This window comes from Bufo gargarizans, chromosome 4, assembly GCF_014858855.1.
Source record: "Bufo gargarizans isolate SCDJY-AF-19 chromosome 4, ASM1485885v1, whole genome shotgun sequence".
Taxonomy (NCBI): Eukaryota; Metazoa; Chordata; class Amphibia; order Anura; family Bufonidae; genus Bufo; species Bufo gargarizans.
In genome coordinates, this window is record NC_058083.1 from 69,097,546 (window position 1) to 69,117,779 (window position 20,234).

At 43.1% G+C, this 20,234-nt stretch overlaps 1 protein-coding gene across 1 annotated transcript; it reads left to right on the forward strand.

Moving 5' to 3' along the window:
* Positions 1-5,795: 5,795 nt before the first annotated feature.
* LOC122936204 lies at positions 5,796-7,924 on the forward strand. Its single transcript, XM_044292296.1, has 4 exons — positions 5,796-6,060; positions 6,402-6,471; positions 6,807-6,883; positions 7,120-7,924. The coding sequence occupies exons 1-4, from the start codon at positions 5,967-5,969 to the stop codon at positions 7,629-7,631; spliced, it is 753 nt and encodes a 250-aa protein (XP_044148231.1). The 5' UTR covers positions 5,796-5,966; the 3' UTR covers positions 7,632-7,924.
* Positions 7,925-20,234: the final 12,310 nt, after the last annotated feature.

Sequence of the window (20,234 nt, forward strand, 5' to 3'; positions counted from 1 at the left end):
ACAAGAGGGAGGATATTTCAGAAAGAAAGCTGCAAGGTTTCTAATCTCATACAATGGCCTTAAATGGTGACATTTTTTCTGTAGCCACCACTACTGGGCACTTACTAAATACTGATTTATTGTTATCTTCTGTCTCCTGGTGTCCACGTTTTGGGGTTCAGCTGCCGCTATCATTGATTTCATGTCTTTATTTTCCTTCATTCTTTCATGGACAGTGACTTTCCCAGGATCAGGGAGGACAACCCTCGGTCCGGACAGCGCCGGTGCAAATAACAGTGAGTAGTCAATTCCTTCCTCTCCTAATTCTACTCTCATCATCCTCTACCAAGCCCTGACTGTAGTGGAGGAGAACAGCCACTAAGCTGCTCCTTTGGGGGATTGGTCCTATAAAGTGATGCTGGAACATATAATGATGTGCCCCTTATCCAGATGTTACCAGCCCACAGTCCAGCAATTACTCCTCCAAGCCCAGCCAAGCTGCCAGTGCCTACCTGCTGATTTCCTCATGAAGGGCACTTCTGGCATCAGGAGGATCTAGAGATGTTGTACAATGTATTGTAGAATATGTTCTCTATGATAAGAATTGATAACGAGCATCTTGTGTCTTTATTAACAGTCATGTACCGCGTTGTCCTGCCGCTAGGCATATGTCTATTGATTGCCGGTGCAATTATCATCTTTTGCTGGTGAGTTTCCAATTTTTTTCTACTCTACACATCACATTATTCTCTATACACTGTACTGTCTGACCTACAGGGGGCGCAGTAACTACTGCAGCAAGGTTATAATACAGCGGCCGCATGAGGCAGGGATATAATCAGGTAACAGCTGTCCCCCCTTTCCCGGTGCTGTATTATGATATAATATAGAATACAGCACTATATCCTTCCTGCCTGTTATATACTGCACCTTTATAATTCACCCCCTGTAGTGGGGGAGGGGGGTCATAGGTATATTCTGAATGGGAACTGAATATTGTCATCTGTACCGACTCATGTCAGGACATTTCTCTGTCTCACAGTTACAAGTACAAGGCCTGGCGCCGGCGTGAACTAAAACAGGCAACTGATTTAGCGATGGTTCGAGTGGAGAAGCCAGGTAATAATTTCTATATAATAACATATATAAGCAGGGAACAGGCAGAGCTTAGGTTTACCTCTCATATCTGCTCATCACACACATTGGGAGTCCTTCTATTACCCCAGAGTTCAGAGATGAGACAGCTCAAGTCTGCTGGTTAGCTGCATCGCTATATTACTGCATTGCTCATAATATTAAAAGGATAGATTCTGTTATATCTACTACCTGCTGATGGTTTCCTTCTCATTTTGTAGTTGTTCAAAAACCTGTTTTGAAAATTAAGAAAAACATCAGACCAACCATGGATAACATCAAGAAAGAAATGCCAATTATTAAAAGACTTAAAGCTGCCAAAAAAGAGGAGGAGAAAATCATAAAGAGAACATCTAAAACAGATGAGGAAAAGATCATGAAGGTCACATTCAAAACAGAGGAGGATAGAATCATAAAGGTAACATCTAAAACAGAGGAGGAAATCACAAATATAACATCCAAAACAGAGAAGGAGAAGATCACTATGAGAACATCACGCCTCAACCGGTTCCGTAAATGGATAAAAAAAAGGACCCGAAAAAAGAACATCTGCTGCAGCTGCCGGTCCATGGACTAAATGGAGGTACCCTAGTACCATCATGCCCATTAGTCCTTAAGCCCTGGAACACCATCTACAGTGGCCATATCTGTCTGTCTCTCATTTTGTCTGTCTATCTGTATGTCTGTCTTCCCCCTGTCTGTCTGTCTACCTATCATAGAATACATAGGTAGATTGGAGACGCCTGGAGGGGGTGTACATCTCATCTACATTTTTTTTAATGTAGGTGAGATGAAAAATCCAGGAAAGTTGGGTTTCCTCAGTAAATTTTCTTTGCTGAGGATTTTATTACCTTTGTTTTCCGGGCCTGGATTTTTTTGGAATGGCAGGTAGGTTGGCAGTGGGACCTGCCATTCCCTCCCCCTCCAGTACATCCCGCCCTTCCCCCCAATTACCCCAGGCAATGCTGCTGGACTCCTTACTGGTGCATAAAACTGTTGACAAGCCCAGTCAAGGTCTGAGTCTAGGAAGGCACAGTAGCCACAGTGGAATGTCTGTGCTCTGAATACTGTTATCTGTGAACTGATCTCTATGCGATGTCACTGTTTTGTTGCTGGACCAAATAAAGCCAAGATATATTTTTAACCTCTGAAGCCTCTGAATGTTGTCATTGCTAACCCCCATCCCATATACACTCACCTAAAGAATTATTAGGAACACGATACTAATACGGTGTTGGACCCCCTTTTGCCTTCAGAACTGCCTTAATTCTACGTGGCATTGATTCAAAAAGGTGCTGATAGCATTCTTTAGAAATGTTGGCCCATTTTGATAGGATAGCATCTTGCAGTTGATGGAGATTTGAGGGATGCACATCCAGGGCACGAAGCTCCCGTTCCACCACATCCCAAAGATGCTCTAATGGGTTGAGATCTGGTGACTTTGGTGGCCATTTTAGTACAGTGAACTCATTGTCATGTTCAAGAAACCAATTTGAAATGATTTGAGCTTTGTGACATGGTGCATTATCCTGCTGGAAGTAGCCATCAGAGGATAGGTACATGGTGGTCATGAAGGGACGGACATGGTCAGAAACAATGCTGAGGTAGCCCAATTGGCACTAAGGGGCCTAAAGTGTGCCCAGAAAACATCCCCCACACCATTACACCACCACCACAAGCCTGCACAGTGGTAACAAGGCATGATGGATACATATTCTCATTCTGTTTACGCCAAATTCGGACTCTACCATTTGAATGTCTCAACAGAAATCGAGACTCATCAGACCAGACAACATTTTTCCAGTCTTCAACAGTCCAATTTTGTTGAGCTTGTGCAAATTATAGCCTCTTTTTCCTATTTGTAGTGGAGATGAGTGGTACCCGGTGGGGTCTTCTGATGTTTTAGCCCATCCGCCTCAAGGTTGTGCGTGTTGTGGCTTCACAAATGCTTTGCTGCATACCTCGGTTGTAACGAGTGGTTATTTCAGTCAACGTTGCTCTTCTATCAGCTTGAATCAGTCGGCCCATTCTCATCTGACCTCTAGCATCAACAAGGCATTTTCGCCCACAGGACTGCCGCATACTGGATGTTTTTTCCTTTTCACACAATTCTTTGTAAACCCTAGAAAGGGTTGTGCGTGAAAATCGCAGTAACTGAGTATATTGTGAAATACTCAGACCGGTCCGTCTGGCACGAACAACAAGCCACGCTCAAAATTGCTTGAATCACCTTTCTTTCCCATTCTGACATTCAGTTTGGAGTTCAGGAGATTGTCTTGACCAGGACCACAACCCTACATGCATTGAAGCAACTGCCATGTGATTGGTTGACTAGATAAACGCATTAATGAGAAATAGAACAGGTGTTCCTAATAATTCTCTTCTTTTTAAACTGCTCTAACTCTGCCCCTCCATTGAAATGAAGTTGGACCAGCCAAGTTCTACCAATAGGGGAGGAATTTGAGGGTAAACCCCATTTCTGTTGCCAAAAAATGCCAATAATACCCCATCTTCTGGTGAACAAGGTGTATAACATGTCATTACATTACATTGCATTACACTACAACCATTTACAATACTAATACTCCGAGGTCTTGGAAACTACACCTGGAAAATTTCCAGGTGCTTAGCAGAAGGAAATTTGGTGTCAAAACGCCCTTTACATGTCCTGCCATTAACAGCCAGCCACCATCGCTTTGTTTGCATTAATAAGAAACCTGTACTGCTACGGACTGGAACTGTATCATCTGTCTTTACCAATGAACCCGGTTCTGTTTGAGAGCCCATGATAGTTGAGTTTGAGTATGGAGGCCTCATGGTGAGCTCTTCAATTCTACCTTTCCTGTGGAGCAACACACTGTCCCAATTGCTGGTGTGCAGAACATCCTGCGGACACGTGTTCCTCTCATACAGGGCTTCCAACTGCCATATTTCAGCAGGATAATGCCAGCACACAGCAAGGGTTTTACAGGTCTCCTCCAGATTACAACACTTCCTTGTCCTGCCCTGTCACCTGATTTATCAAGAATGTATAGGACCTGCTGGGATGTCAGCTTCAGCAACCTACATATGTGCAGGATTTACTGGCCCAGCCACAACATCTGTAGGTAAATGTGCCACAGGATACCATACAGAATCTGTATGCCTCCATACCCAACTGTATCTCATCTTGTATCCAGGCTAGAGGAAGCCCAACAGGGTCCTAGAGTCTTCTCTTTCACAATAATGTTATCCTTTCCCTCTAATATTGTGATCACTTATATTTATCATCATTACCTTTACACATACAAAGTTTCATTCCATTCCAACAACTACTTTTTGGTGCACTATGTTTTTTTTTTTGCAATGAGTATATTTTTATTTCATGTATATTTAAGTACTATTTGAAAAGTCCTATATATTGCTTAGTAATATTTTGGCAGGATAACATATTTCTAATTATAAATATACAGAATAAAAGTTTTTGACTCTGCTTATTCCCTCTTAGGCCTCATGTACAAGGCCGTTCTGTGCATGTAGGGCCGCAATTTTCGGTTCCCAATGCACGGGCAACATCCTTGCGGATTCCGCAGACGGATCCAGATGGTGCAATACGTGTACGGCAAGACAACGGCCGTGTGCATGAGGCCTTACTCTTTTATCCTATGTGGTGTGGTATTGTAAGGTTCTGGTAGCTATCCTGGACATGAAGGTTGGTTTGCACAGGCCCAGACTAAGGACCCCTTTACACTGTCCTATGATTGGGGCTGAAGATTTATAAGGACACTCATTCTTGTTAAATGCAGGCACTTCTTCATAACTTCGGCAGATTCACCGCCAGTTATAGGGTTAATAAGACCGGTGTCTAAAATGCTGGTCTTAATAAATGACCCCCATAGTCCTTTTAAAAAAAATAGGGAAGGAGAGTCGTCATTGCCACCTAGGAGTTCTGAATGTATAAATTCTGTATCATAATTGTGTAGTCTGATGCTATGATATACATAATGGGATCATTTATCAAACTGGTGTAAAGTAGAATCGGCTCAGTTGTCCATAGAAACCAATCAGATTCCTCCTTTCATTTTCCGAAGGAGCAGTCCAAAGTGAAAGGTGGGAATCTGATTGGTTGCTATGGACAACTAAGCCAGTTCTACTTTACACCAGTTTGATAAATAACTCCCAAATCCTTATGACTTTATTAAAGGTTTACTAAAAGAGGCATTCCCCTTTAAACATTACTGCTCTATATACAGTTCTTCATTCAGACTAGATCTCTGATGACATCAGCCAGAAGCCCCGCCCCCTTAGAATACTGAAGCTGTGTGACATCACAATGCTGTGTCCAGGCTTCTATGTGTTGGGGAACACTGTATTCTTTTGAGGGTTAGTTGTTGGAGATGATGGATTCGAGAAGAATTGCTCTTATATTTCTATTATTTTTTACATTTTCTGTTCAAGGAAAGCCCACAAAAACACCTGCAGGTAATGGATATTATCACTGGGGGTTTATCTTACGGAATGGGGGCTGAATATTGCATTTATCCTTACATGATTATGGGTCCTAGAGGCAAACCTGGCTGGTATCTCTGTGGCTTGGAGCTCAGGTTATAGGACAGTGGGCTGTGTGCGGCATTTTAGCTGAGCCCCATTTACTTTGATGGCGCTGAACTGCAATACCGTACACAACCGCTGGACAAGAGGGAGGATATTTCAGAAAGAAAGCTGCAAGGTTTCTAATCTCATACAATGGCCTTAAATGGTGACATTTTTTCTGTAGCCACCACTACTGGGCACTTACTAAATACTGATTTATTGTTATCTTCTGTCTCCTGGTGTCCACGTTTTGGGGTTCAGCTGCCGCTATCATTGATTTCATGTCTTTATTTTCCTTCATTCTTTCATGGACAGTGACTTTCCCAGGATCAGGGAGGACAACCCTCGGTCCGGACAGCGCCGGTGCAAATAACAGTGAGTAGTCAATTCCTTCCTCTCCTAATTCTACTCTCATCATCCTCTACCAAGCCCTGACTGTAGTGGAGGAGAACAGCCACTAAGCTGCTCCTTTGGGGGATTGGTCCTATAAAGTGATGCTGGAACATATAATGATGTGCCCCTTATCCAGATGTTACCAGCCCACAGTCCAGCAATTACTCCTCCATGCCCAGCCAAGCTGCCAGTGCCTACCTGCTGATTTCCTCATGAAGGGCACTTCTGGCATCAGGAGGATCTAGAGATGTTGTACAATGTATTGTAGAATATGTTCTCTATGATAAGAATTGATAACGAGCATCTTGTGTCTTTATTAACAGTCATGTACCGCGTTGTCCTGCCGCTAGGCATATGTCTATTGATTGCCGGTGCAATTATCATCTTTTGCTGGTGAGTTTCCAATTTTTTTCTACTCTACACATCACATTATTCTCTATACACTGTACTGTCTGACCTACAGGGGGCGCAGTAACTACTGCAGCAAGGTTATAATACAGCGGCCGCATGAGGCAGGGATATAATCAGGTAACAGCTGTCCCCCCTTTCCCGGTGCTGTATTATGATATAATATAGAATACAGCACTATATCCTTCCTGCCTGTTATATACTGCACCTTTATAATTCACCCCCTGTAGTGGGGGAGGGGGGTCATAGGTATATTCTGAATGGGAACTGAATATTGTCATCTGTACCGACTCATGTCAGGACATTTCTCTGTCTCACAGTTACAAGTACAAGGCCTGGCGCCGGCGTGAACTAAAACAGGCAACTGATTTAGCGATGGTTCGAGTGGAGAAGCCAGGTAATAATTTCTATATAATAACATATATAAGCAGGGAACAGGCAGAGCTTAGGTTTACCTCTCATATCTGCTCATCACACACATTGGGAGTCCTTCTATTACCCCAGAGTTCAGAGATGAGACAGCTCATGTCTGCTGGTTAGCTGCATCGCTATATTACTGCATTGCTCATAATATTAAAAGGATAGATTCTGTTATATCTACTACCTGCTGATGGTTTCCTTCTCATTTTGTAGTTGTTCAAAAACCTGTTTTGAAAATTAAGAAAAACATCAGACCAACCATGGATAACATCAAGAAAGAAATGCCAATTATTAAAAGACTTAAAGCTGCCAAAAAAGAGGAGGAGAAAATCATAAAGAGAACATCTAAAACAGAGGAGGAAAAGATCATGAAGGTCACATTCAAAACAGAGGAGGATAAAATCATAAAGGTAACATCTAAAACAGAGGAGGAAATCACAAATATAACATCCAAAACAGAGAAGGAGAAGATCACTATGAGAACATCACGCCTCAACCGGTTCCGTAAATGGATAAAAAAAAAGGACCCGAAAAAAGAACATCTGCTGCAGCTGCCGGTCCATGGACTAAATGGAGGTACCCTAGTACCATCATGCCCATTAGTCCTTAAGCCCTGGAACACCATCTACAGTGGCCATATCTGTCTGTCTCTCATTTTGTCTGTCTATCTGTATGTCTGTCTTCCCCCTGTCTGTCTGTCTACCTATCGTAGAATACATAGGTAGATTGGAGACGCCTGGAGGGGGTGTACATCTCATCTACATTTTTTTAATGTAGGTGAGATGAAAAATCCAGGAAAGTTGGGTTTCCTCAGTAAATTTTCTTTGCTGAGGATTTTATTACCTTTGTTTTCCGGGCCTGGATTTTTTTGGAATGGCAGGTAGGTTGGCAGTGGGACCTGCCATTCCCTCCCCCTCCAGTACATCCCGCCCTTCCCCCCAATTACCCCAGGCAATGCTGCTGGACTCCTTACTGGTGCATAAAACTGTTGACAAGCCCAGTCAAGGTCTGAGTCTAGGAAGGCACAGTAGCCACAGTGGAACGTCTGTGCTCTGAATACTGTTATCTGTGAACTGATCTCTATGCGATGTCACTGTTTTGTTGCTGGACCAAATAAAGCCAAGATATATTTTTAACCTCTGAAGCCTCTGAATGTTGTCATTGCTAACCCCCATCCCATATACACTCACCTAAAGAATTATTAGGAACACGATACTAATACGGTGTTGGACCCCCTTTTGCCTTCAGAACTGCCTTAATTCTACGTGGCATTGATTCAACAAGGTGCTGATAGCATTCTTTAGAAATGTTGGCCCATTTTGATAGGATAGCATCTTGCAGTTGATGGAGATTTGAGGGATGCACATCCAGGGCACGAAGCTCCCGTTCCACCACATCCCAAAGATGCTCTAATGGGTTGAGATCTGGTGACTATGGTGGCCATTTTAGTACAGTGAACTCATTGTCATGTTCAAGAAACCAATTTGAAATGATTCGAGCTTTGTGACATGGTGCATTATCCTGCTGGAAGTAGCCATCAGAGGATAGGTACATGGTGGTCATGAAGGGACGGACATGGTCAGAAACAATGCTGAGGTAGCCCAATTGGCACTAAGGGGCCTAAAGTGTGCCCAGAAAACATCCCCCACACCATTACACCACCACCACAAGCCTGCACAGTGGTAACAAGGCATGATGGATACATGTTCTCATTCTGTTTACGCCGAATTCGGACTCTACCATTTGAATGTCTCAACAGAAATCGAGACTCATCAGACCAGACAACATTTTTCCAGTCTTCAACAGTCCAATTTTGGTGAGCTTGTGCAAATTATAGCCTCTTTTTCCTATTTGTAGTGGAGATGAGTGGTACCCGGTGGGGTCTTCTGATGTTTTAGCCCATCCGCCTCAAGGTTGTGCGTGTTGTGGCTTCACAAATGCTTTGCTGCATACCTCGGTTGTAACGAGTGGTTATTTCAGTCAACGTTGCTCTTCTATCAGCTTGAATCAGTCGGCCCATTCTCCTCTGACCTCTAGCATCAACAAGGCATTTTCGCCCACAGGACTGCCGCATACTGGATGTTTTTTCCTTTTCACACAATTCTTTGTAAACCCTAGAAAGGGTTGTGCGTGAAAATCGCAGTAACTGAGTATATTGTGAAATACTCAGACCGGTCCGTCTGGCACCAACAACAAGCCACGCTCAAAATTGCTTAAATCACCTTTCTTTCCCATTCTGACATTCAGTTTGGAGTTCAGGAGATTGTCTTGACCAGGACCACAACCCTACATGCATTGAAGCAACTGCCATGTGATTGGTTGACTAGATAAACGCATTAATGAGAAATAGAACAGGTGTTCCTAATAATTCTCTTCTTTTTAAACTGCTCTAACTCTGCCCCTCCATTGAAATGAAGTTGGACCAGCCAAGTTCTACCAATAGGGGAGGAATTTGAGGGTAAACCCCATTTCTGTTGCCAAAAAATGCCAATAATACCCCATCTTCTGGTGAACAAGGTGTATAACATGTCATTACATTACATTGCATTACACTACAACCATTTACAATACTAATACTCCGAGGTCTTGGAAACTACACCTGGAAAATTTCCAGGTGCTTAGCAGAAGGAAATTTGGTGTCAAAACGCCCTTTACATGTCCTGCCATTAACAGCCAGCCACCATCGCTTTGTTTGCATTAATAAGAAACCTGTACTGCTACGGACTGGAACTGTATCATCTGTCTTTACCAATGAACCCGGTTCTGTTTGAGAGCCCATGATAGTTGAGTTTGAGTATGGAGGCCTCATGGTGAGCTCTTCAATTCTACCTTTCCTGTGGAGCAACACACTGTCCCAATTGCTGGTGTGCAGAACATCCTGCGGACACGTGTTCCTCTCATACAGGGCTTCCAACTGCCATATTTCAGCAGGATAATGCCAGCACACAGCAAGGGTTTTACAGGTCTCCTCCAGATTACAACACTTCCTTGTCCTGCCCTGTCACCTGATTTATCAAGAATGTATAGGACCTGCTGGGATGTCAGCTTCAGCAACCTACATATGTGCAGGATTTACTGGCCCAGCCACAACATCTGTAGGTAAATGTGCCACAGGATACCATACAGAATCTGTATGCCTCCATACCCAACTGTATCTCATCTTGTATCCAGGCTAGAGGAAGCCCAACAGGGTCCTAGAGTCTCCTCTTCCACAATAATGTTATCCTTTCCCTCTAATATTGTGATCACTTATATTTATCATCATTACCTTTACACATACAAAGTTTCATTCCATTCCAACAACTACTTTTTGGTGCACTATGTTTTTTTTTTAGCAATGAGTATATTTTTATTTCATGTATATTTAAGTACTATTTGAAATGTCCTATATATTGCTTAGTAATATTTTGGCAGGATAACATATTTCTAATTATAAATATACAGAATAAAAGTTTTTGACTCTGCTTATTCCCTCTTAGGCCTCATGTACAAGGCCGTTCTGTGCATGTAGGGCCGCAATTTTCGGTCCCCAATGCACGGGCAACATCCGTGCGGATTCCGCAGACGGATCCAGATGGTGCAATACGTGTACGGCAAGACAACGGCCGTGTGCATGAGGCCTTACTCTTTTATCCTATGTGGTGTTGTATTGTAAGGTTCTGGTAGCTATCCTGGACATGAAGGTTGGTTTGCACAGGCCCAGACTAAGGACCCCTTTACACTGTCCTATGATTGGGGCTGAAGATTTATAAGGACACTCATTCTTGTTAAATGCAGGCGCTTCTTCATAACTTCGGCAGATTCACCGCCAGTTATAGGGTTAATAAGACCGGTGTCTAAAATGCTGGTCTTAATAAATGGCCCCCATAGCCTTTTAAAAAAAATAGGGAAGGAGAGTCGTCATTGCCACCTAGGAGTTCTGAATGTATAAATTCTGTATCATAATTGTGTAGTCTGATGCTATGATATACATAATGGGATCATTTATCAAACTGGTGTAAAGTAGAATCGGCTCAGTTGTCCATAGAAACCAATCAGATTCCTCCTTTCATTTTCTGAAGGAGCAGTCCAAAGTGAAAGGTGGGAATCTGATTGGTTGCTATGGACAACTAAGCCAGTTCTACTTTACACCAGTTTGATAAATAACTCCCAAATCCTTATGACTTTATTAAAGGTTTACTAAAAGAGGCATTCCCCTTTAAACATTACTGCTCTATATACAGTTCTTCATTCAGACTAGATCTCTGATGACATCAGCCAGAAGCCCCGCCCCCTTAGAATACTGAAGCTGTGTGACATCACAATGCTGTGTCCAGGCTTCTATGTGTTGGGGAACACTGTATTCTTTTGAGGGTTAGTTGTTGGAGATGATGGATTCGAGAAGAATTGCTCTTATATTTCTATTATTTTTTACATTTTCTGTTCAAGGAAAGCCCACAAAAACACCTGCAGGTAATGGATATTATCACTGGGGGTTTATCTTACGGAATGGGGGCTGAATATTGCATTTATCCTTACATGATTATGGGTCCTAGAGGCAAACCTGGCTGGTATCTCTGTGGCTTGGAGCTCAGGTTATAGGACAGTGGGCTGTGTGCGGCATTTTAGCTGAGCCCCATTTACTTTGATGGCGCTGAACTGCAATACCGTACACAACCGCTGGACAAGAGGGAGGATATTTCAGAAAGAAAGCTGCAAGGTTTCTAATCTCATACAATGGCCTTAAATGGTGACATTTTTTCTGTAGCCACCACTACTGGGCACTTACTAAATACTGATTTATTGTTATCTTCTGTCTCCTGGTGTCCACGTTTTGGGGTTCAGCTGCCGCTATCATTGATTTCATGTCTTTATTTTCCTTCATTCTTTCATGGACAGTGACTTTCCCAGGATCAGGGAGGACAACCCTGGGTCCGGACAGCGCCAGTGCAAATAACAGTGAGTAGTCAATTCCTTCCTCTCCTAATTCTACTCTCATCATCCTCTACCAAGCCCTGACTGTAGTGGAGGAGAACAGCCACTAAGCTGCTCCTTTGGGGGATTGGTCCTATAAAGTGATGCTGGAACATATAATGATGTGCCCCTTATCCAGATGTTACCAGCCCACAGTCCAGCAATTACTCCTCCATGCCCAGCCAAGCTGCCAGTGCCTACCTGCTGATTTCCTCATGAAGGGCACTTCTGGCATCAGGAGGATCTAGAGATGTTGTACAATGTATTGTAGAATATGTTCTCTATGATAAGAATTGATAACGAGCATCTTGTGTCTTTATTAACAGTCATGTACCGCGTTGTCCTGCCGCTAGGCATATGTCTATTGATTGCCGGTGCAATTATCATCTTTTGCTGGTGAGTTTCCAATTTTTTTCTACTCTACACATCACATTATTCTCTATACACTGTACTGTCTGACCTACAGGGGGCGCAGTAACTACTGCAGCAAGGTTATAATACAGCGGCCGCATGAGGCAGGGATATAATCAGGTAACAGCTGTCCCCCCTTTCCCGGTGCTGTATTATGATATAATATAGAATACAGCACTATATCCTTCCTGCCTGTTATATACTGCACCTTTATAATTCACCCCCTGTAGTGGGGGAGGGGGGTCATAGGTATATTCTGAATGGGAACTGAATATTGTCATCTGTACCGACTCATGTCAGGACATTTCTCTGTCTCACAGTTACAAGTACAAGGCCTGGCGCCGGCGTGAACTAAAACAGGCAACTGATTTAGCGATGGTTCGAGTGGAGAAGCCAGGTAATAATTTCTATATAATAACATATATAAGCAGGGAACAGGCAGAGCTTAGGTTTACCTCTCATATCTGCTCATCACACACATTGGGGGTCCTTCTATTACCCCAGAGTTCAGAGATGAGACAGCTCATGTCTGCTGGTTAGCTGCATCGCTATATTACTGCATTGCTCATAATATTAAAAGGATAGATTCTGTTATATCTACTACCTGCTGATGGTTTCCTTCTCATTTTGTAGTTGTTCAAAAACCTGTTTTGAAAATTAAGAAAAACATCAGACCAACCATGGATAACATCAAGAAAGAAATGCCAATTATTAAAAGACTTAAAGCTGCCAAAAAAGAGGAGGAGAAAATCATAAAGAGAACATCTAAAACAGAGGAGGAAAAGATCATGAAGGTCACATTCAAAACAGAGGAGGATAAAATCATAAAGGTAACATCTAAAACAGAGGAGGAAATCACAAATATAACATCCAAAACAGAGAAGGAGAAGATCACTATGAGAACATCACGCCTCAACCGGTTCCGTAAATGGATAAAAAAAAGGACCCGAAAAAAGAACATCTGCTGCAGCTGCCGGTCCATGGACTAAATGGACGTACCCTAGTACCATCATGCCCATTAGTCCTTAAGCCCTGGAACACCATCTACAGTGGCCATATCTGTCTGTCTCTCATTTTGTCTGTCTATCTGTATGTCTGTCTTCCCCCTGTCTGTCTGTCTACCTATCGTAGAATACATAGGTAGATTGGAGACGCCTGGAGGGGGTGTACATCTCATCTACATTTTTTTAATGTAGGTGAGATGAAAAATCCAGGAAAGTTGGGTTTCCTCAGTAAATTTCCTTTGCAGAGGATTTTATTACCTTTGTTTTCCGGGCCTGGATTTTTTTGGAATGGCAGGTAGGTTGGCAGTGGGACCTGCCATTCCCTCCCCCTCCAGTACATCCCGCCCTTCCCCCCAATTACCCCAGGCAATGCTGCTGGACTCCTTACTGGTGCATAAAACTGTTGACAAGCCCAGTCAATGGTCTGAGTCTAGGAAGGCACAGTAGCCACAGTGGAACGTCTGTGCTCTGAATACTGTTATCTGTGAACTGATCTCTATGCGATGTCACTGTTTTGTTGCTGGACCAAATAAAGCCAAGATATATTTTTAACCTCTGAAGCCTCTGAATGTTGTCATTGCTAACCCCCATCCCATATACACTCACCTAAAGAATTATTAGGAACACGATACTAATACGGTGTTGGACCCCCTTTTGCCTTCAGAACTGCCTTAATTCTACGTGGCATTGATTCAACAAGGTGCTGATAGCATTCTTTAGAAATGTTGGCCCATTTTGATAGGATAGCATCTTGCAGTTGATGGAGATTTGAGGGATGCACATCCAGGGCACGAAGCTCCCGTTCCACCACATCCCAAAGATGCTCTAATGGGTTGAGATCTGGTGACTTTGGTGGCCATTTTAGTACAGTGAACTCATTGTCATGTTCAAGAAACCAATTTGAAATGATTCGAGCTTTGTGACATGGTGCATTATCCTGCTGGAAGTAGCCATCAGAGGATAGGTACATGGTGGTCATGAAGGGACGGACATGGTCAGAAACAATGCTGAGGTAGTCCAATTGGCACTAAGGGGCCTAAAGTGTGCCCAGAAAACATCCCCCACACCATTACACCACCACCACAAGCCTGCACAGTGGTAACAAGGCATGATGGATACATGTTCTCATTCTGTTTACGCCAAATTCGGACTCTACCATTTGAATGTCTCAACAGAAATCGAGACTCATCAGACCAGACAACATTTTTCCAGTCTTCAACAGTCCAATTTTGGTGAGCTTGTGCAAATTATAGCCTCTTTTTCCTATTTGTAGTGGAGATGAGTGGTACCCGGTGGGGTCTTCTGATGTTTTAGCCCATCCGCCTCAAGGTTGTGCGTGTTGTGGCTTCACAAATGCTTTGCTGCATACCTCGGTTGTAACGAGTGGTTATTTCAGTCAACGTTGCTCTTCTATCAGCTTGAATCAGTCGGCCCATTCTCCTCTGACCTCTAGCATCAACAAGGCATTTTCGCCCACAGGACTGCCGCATACTGGATGTTTTTTCCTTTTCACACAATTCTTTGTAAACCCTAGAAAGGGTTGTGCGTGAAAATCGCAGTAACTGAGTATATTGTGAAATACTCAGACCGGTCCGTCTGGCACCAACAACAAGCCACGCTCAAAATTGCTTAAATCACCTTTCTTTCCCATTCTGACATTCAGTTTGGAGTTCAGGAGATTGTCTTGACCAGGACCACAACCCTACATGCATTGAAGCAACTGCCATGTGATTGGTTGACTAGATAAACGCATTAATGAGAAATAGAACAGGTGTTCCTAATAATTCTCTTCTTTTTAAACTGCTCTAACTCTGCCCCTCCATTGAAATGAAGTTGGACCAGCCAAGTTCTACCAATAGGGGAGGAATTTGAGGGTAAACCCCATTTCTGTTGCCAAAAAATGCCAATAATACCCCATCTTCTGGTGAACAAGGTGTATAACATGTCATTACATTACATTGCATTACACTACAACCATTTACAATACTAATACTCCGAGGTCTTGGAAACTACACCTGGAAAATTTCCAGGTGCTTAGCAGAAGGAAATTTGGTGTCAAAACGCCCTTTACATGTCCTGCCATTAACAGCCAGCCACCATCTCTTTGTTTGCATTAATAAGAAACCTGTACTGCTACGGACTGGAACTGTATCGTCTGTCTTTACCAATGAACCCGGTTCTGTTTGAGAGCCCATGATAGTTGAGTTTGAGTATTGAGGCCTCATGGTGAGCTCTTCAATTCTACCTTTCCTGTGGAGCAACACACTGTCCCAATTGCTGGTGTGATGATCTGGGGAGCCACCGCATAGGACAGTGACTCTTGCAGTAATACGAGGGACACTAACAGCAGAGCGATATGTGCAGGACATCCTGCGGACACGTGTTCCTCTCATACAGGGCTTCCAACTGCCATATTTCAGCAGGATAATGCCAGCACACAGCAAGGGTTTAACAGGTCTCCTCCAGATTACAACACTTCCTTGTCCTGCCCTGTCACCTGATTTATCAAGAATTTATAGGACCTGCTGGGATGTCAGCTTCAGCAACCTACATATGTGCAGGATTTACTGGCCCAGCCGCAACATCTGTAGGTAAATGTGCCACAGGATACCATACAGAATCTGTATGCCTCCATACCCAACTGTATCTCATCTTGTATCCAGGCTAGAGGAAGCCCAACAGGGTCCTAGAGTCTCCTCTTCCACAATAAAGTTATCCTTTCCCTCTAATATTGTAATCACTTATATTTATCATCATTACATTTACACATACAAAGTTTCATTCCATTCCAACAACTCCTTTTTGGTGCACTATGTTTTTTTTTAGCAATGAGTATATTTTTATTTCATGTATATTTAAGTACTATTTGAAATGTCCTATATATTGCATAGTAATATTTTGGCAGGATAACATATTTCTAATTATAAATATACAGAATAAATGTTTTTGACTCTGCTTATTCCCTCTTAGGCCTCATGTACAAGGCCGTTCTGTGCATGTAGGGCCGCAATTTTCGGTCCCCAGTGCACGGGCAACATCCGTGCGGATTCCGCAGACGGATCCAGATGGTGCAATACGGGTACGGCCAGACAACGGCCGTGTGCATGAGGCCTTACTCTGTTATCCTATGTGGTGTTGTATTGTAAGGTTCTGGTAGCTATCCTGGACATGAAGGTTGGTTTGCACAGGCCCAGACTAAGGACCCTTTTACACTGTCCTATCATTGGGGCTGAAGATTTATAAGGACACTCATTCTTGTTAAATGCCGGCGCTTCTTCATAACTTCGGCAGATTCACCGCCAGTTATAGGGTTAATAAGACCGGTGTCTAAAATGCTGGTCTTAATAAATGACCCCCATAGACTTTAAAAAAAAAGAGGGAAGGAGAGTCGTCATTGCCACCTAGGAGTTCTGAATGTATACATTCTGTATCATTATTGTGTAGTCTGATGCTATAATATACATAATGGGATCATTTATCAAACTGTTGTAAAGTAGAATCGGCTCAGTTGTCCATAGAAACCAATCAGATTCCTCCTTTCATTTTCCGAAGGAGCAGTCCAAAATGAAAGGTGGGAATCTGATTGGTTGCCATGGACAACTAAGCCAGTTCTACTTTACACCAGTTTGATAAATAACCCCAAAATCCTTATGACTTTATTAAAGGTTTAATAAAAGTGGCATTCCCCTTTAAACATTACTGCTCTATATACAGTTCTTCATTCAGACTAGATCTCTGATGACATCAGCCAGAAGCCCCGCCCCCTTAGAATACTGAAGCTGTGTGACATCACAATGCTGTGTCCAGGCTTCTATGTGTTGGGGAACACTGTATTCTTTTGAGGGTTAGTTGTTGGAGATGATGGATTCGAGAAGAATTGCTCTTATTATTCTATTATTTTTTACATTTTATGTTCAAGGAAAGCCCACAAAAACACCTGCAGGTAATGGATATTATCACTGGGGGTTTATCTTACGGAATGGGGGCTGAATATTGTATTTATCCTTACATGATTATGGGTCCTAGAGGCAAACCTAGAGAGGCTGGTATCTCTGTGGCTTGGAGCTCAGGTTATAGAACAGTGGGCTGTGTGCGGCATTTTAGCTGAGCCCCATTTACTTTGATGGCGCTGAACTGCAATACCGTACACAACCCCTGGACAAGAGTGAGGATATTTCAGAAAGAAAGCTGCAAGGTTTCTAATCTCATACAATGGCCTTAAATGATGACATTTTCTCTGTAGCCACCACTAGTGGGCGCTTACTAAATACAGATTTTTTTTTGTATCTTGTGTCTCCTGGTGTCCACGTTTTGGGGTTCAGCTGCCGCTATCATTGATTTCATCTCTTTATTTTCCTTCATTCTTTCATGGACAGTGACTTTCCCAGGATCAGGGAGGACAACCCTTGGTCCGGACAGCGCCGGTGCAAATAACAGTGAGTAGTCAATTCCTTCCTCTCCTAATTCTACTCTCATCATCCTCTACCAAGCCCTGACTGTAGTGGAGGAGAACAGCCACTAAGCTGCTCCTTTGGGGGATTGGTCCTATAAAGTGATGCTGGAACATATAATGATGTGCCCCTTATCCAGATGTTACCAGCCCACAGTCCAGCAATTACCCCTCCATGCCCAGTCAAGCTGCCAGTGCCTACCTGCTGATTTACTCATGAAGGGCACTGCTGGCATCAGGAGGATCTGGAGATGTTGTACAATGTCTTGTAGAATATGTTCTCTATGATAAGAATTGATAACGAGCATCTTGTGTCTTTATTAACAGTCATGTACCGCGTTGTCCTGCCGCTAGGCATATGTCTATTGATTGCCGGTGCAATTATCATCTTTTGCTGGTGAGTTTCCAATTTTTTTCTACTCTGCACATCACATTATTCTCTATACACTGTACTGTCTGACCTACAGGGGGCGCAGTAACTACTGCAGCAAGGTTATAATACAGCGGCCGGATGAGGCAGGGATATATTCAGGTAACCGCTGTCCCCCCTTTCCCGGTGCTGTATTATGATGTAATATAGAATACAGCACTATATCCTTCCTGCCTGTTATATACTGCACCTTTATATCTCACCCCCTGTAGTGGGGGAGGGGGGTCATAGGTATATTCTGAATGGGAACTGAATATTGTCATCTGTACCGACTCATGTCAGGACATTTCTCTGTCTCACAGTTACAAGTACAAGGGCCTGGCGCCGGCGTGAACTAAAACAGGCAACTGATTTAGCGATGGTTCGAGTGGAGAAGCCAGGTAATAATTTCTATATAATAACATATATAAGCAGGGAACAGGCAGAGCTTAGGGTTACCTCTCATATCTGCTCATCACACACATTGGGGGTCCTTCTATTACCCCAGAATTCAGAGATGAGACAGCTCATGTCTGCTGGTTAGCTGCATCGCTATATTAATGCATTGCTCATAATATTAAAAGGATAGATTCTGTCATATCTACTACCTGCTGATGGTTTCCTTCTCATTTTGTAGTTGTTCAAAAACCTGTATTGAAAATTAAGAAAAACATCAGACCAACCATGGATAACATCAAGAAAGAAATGCCAATTATTAAAAGACTTAAAGCTGCCAAAAAAGAGGAGGAGAAAATCATAAAGAGAACATCTAATACAGAGGAGGAAAAGATCAGGAAGGTCACATTCAAAACAGAGGAGGATAAAATCATAAAGGTAACATCTAAAACAGAGGAGGAAATCACAAATATAACATCCAAAACAGAGAAGGAGAAGATCACTATGAGAACATCCCGCCTGAACCGGTTCCGAAAATGGATTAAAAAAAGGACCCGAAAAAAGAACACCTGCTGCAGCTGCCGGTCCATGGACTAAATGGAGTTACCCTAGTACCATCATGCCCATTAGTCCTTAAGCCCTGGAACACCATCTACAGTGGCCATATCTGTCTGTCTCTCAATTTGTCTGTCTATCTGTATGTCTGTCTTCCCCCTGTCTGTCTGTCTACCTATCGTAGAATACATAGGTAGATTGGAGACACCTGGAGGGGGTGTGCATCTCATCTACATTTTTTAAATGTAGGTGAGATGAAAAATCCAGGAAAGTTGGGTTTCCTCAGTAAATTTTCTTTGCTGAGGATTTTATTACCTTTGTTTTCCGGGCCTGGATTTTTTTGGAATGGCAGGTAGGTTGGCAGTGGGACCTGCCATTCCCTCCCCCTCCAGTACATCCTGCCCTTCCCCCCAATTACCCCAGGCAATGCTGCTGGACTCCTTACTGGTGCATAAAACTGTTGACAAGCCCAGTCAAGGTCTGAGTCTAGGAAGGCACAGTAGCCACAGTGGAACGTCTGTGCTCTGAATACTGTTATCTGTGAACTGATCTCTATGTGATGTCACTGTTTTGTTGCTGGACCAAATAAAGCCAAGATATATTTTTAACCTCTGAAGCCTCTAAATGTTGTCTTTGCTAACCCCCATCCCATATACACTCACCTAAAGAATTATTAGGAACACCATACTAATACGGTGTTGGACCCCCTTTTGCCTTCAGAACTGCCTTAATTCTACGTGGCATTGATCCAACAAGGTGCTGATAGCATTCTTTAGAAATGTTGGCCCATATTGATAGTATAGCATCTTGCAGTTGATAGAGATTTGAGGGATGCACATCCAGGGCACGAAGCTCCCGTTCCACCACATCCCAAAGATGCTCTATTGGGTTGAGATCTGGTGACTTTGGCGGCCATTTTAGTACAGTGAACTCATTGTCATGTTCAAGAAACCAATTTGAAATGATTCGAGCTTTGTGACATGGTGCATTATCCTGCTGGAAGTAGCCATCAGAGGATGGGTACATGGTGGTCATGAAGGGACGGACATGGTCAGAAACAATGCTCAGGTAGCCCGTGGCATTTAAACGATGGCCAATTGGCATTAAGGGGCCTAAAGTGTGCCCAGAAAACATCCCCCACACCATTACA

What these genes read in the sequence shown, in the direction of transcription:
- LOC122936204 (XM_044292296.1), top strand. Translation starts at nt 5,967, where the DNA reads ATGTCTTTATTTTCCTTCATTCTTTCATGGACAGTGACTTTCCCAGGA. An exon ending in GCAATTATCATCTTTTGCTG is followed by an intron (nt 6,472 to 6,806) that starts GTGAGTTTCCAA and finishes TCTGTCTCACAG; the next exon opens with TTACAAGTACAAGGCCTGGC. An exon ending in GGTTCGAGTGGAGAAGCCAG is followed by an intron (nt 6,884 to 7,119) that starts GTAATAATTTCT and finishes CTCATTTTGTAG; the next exon opens with TTGTTCAAAAACCTGTTTTG.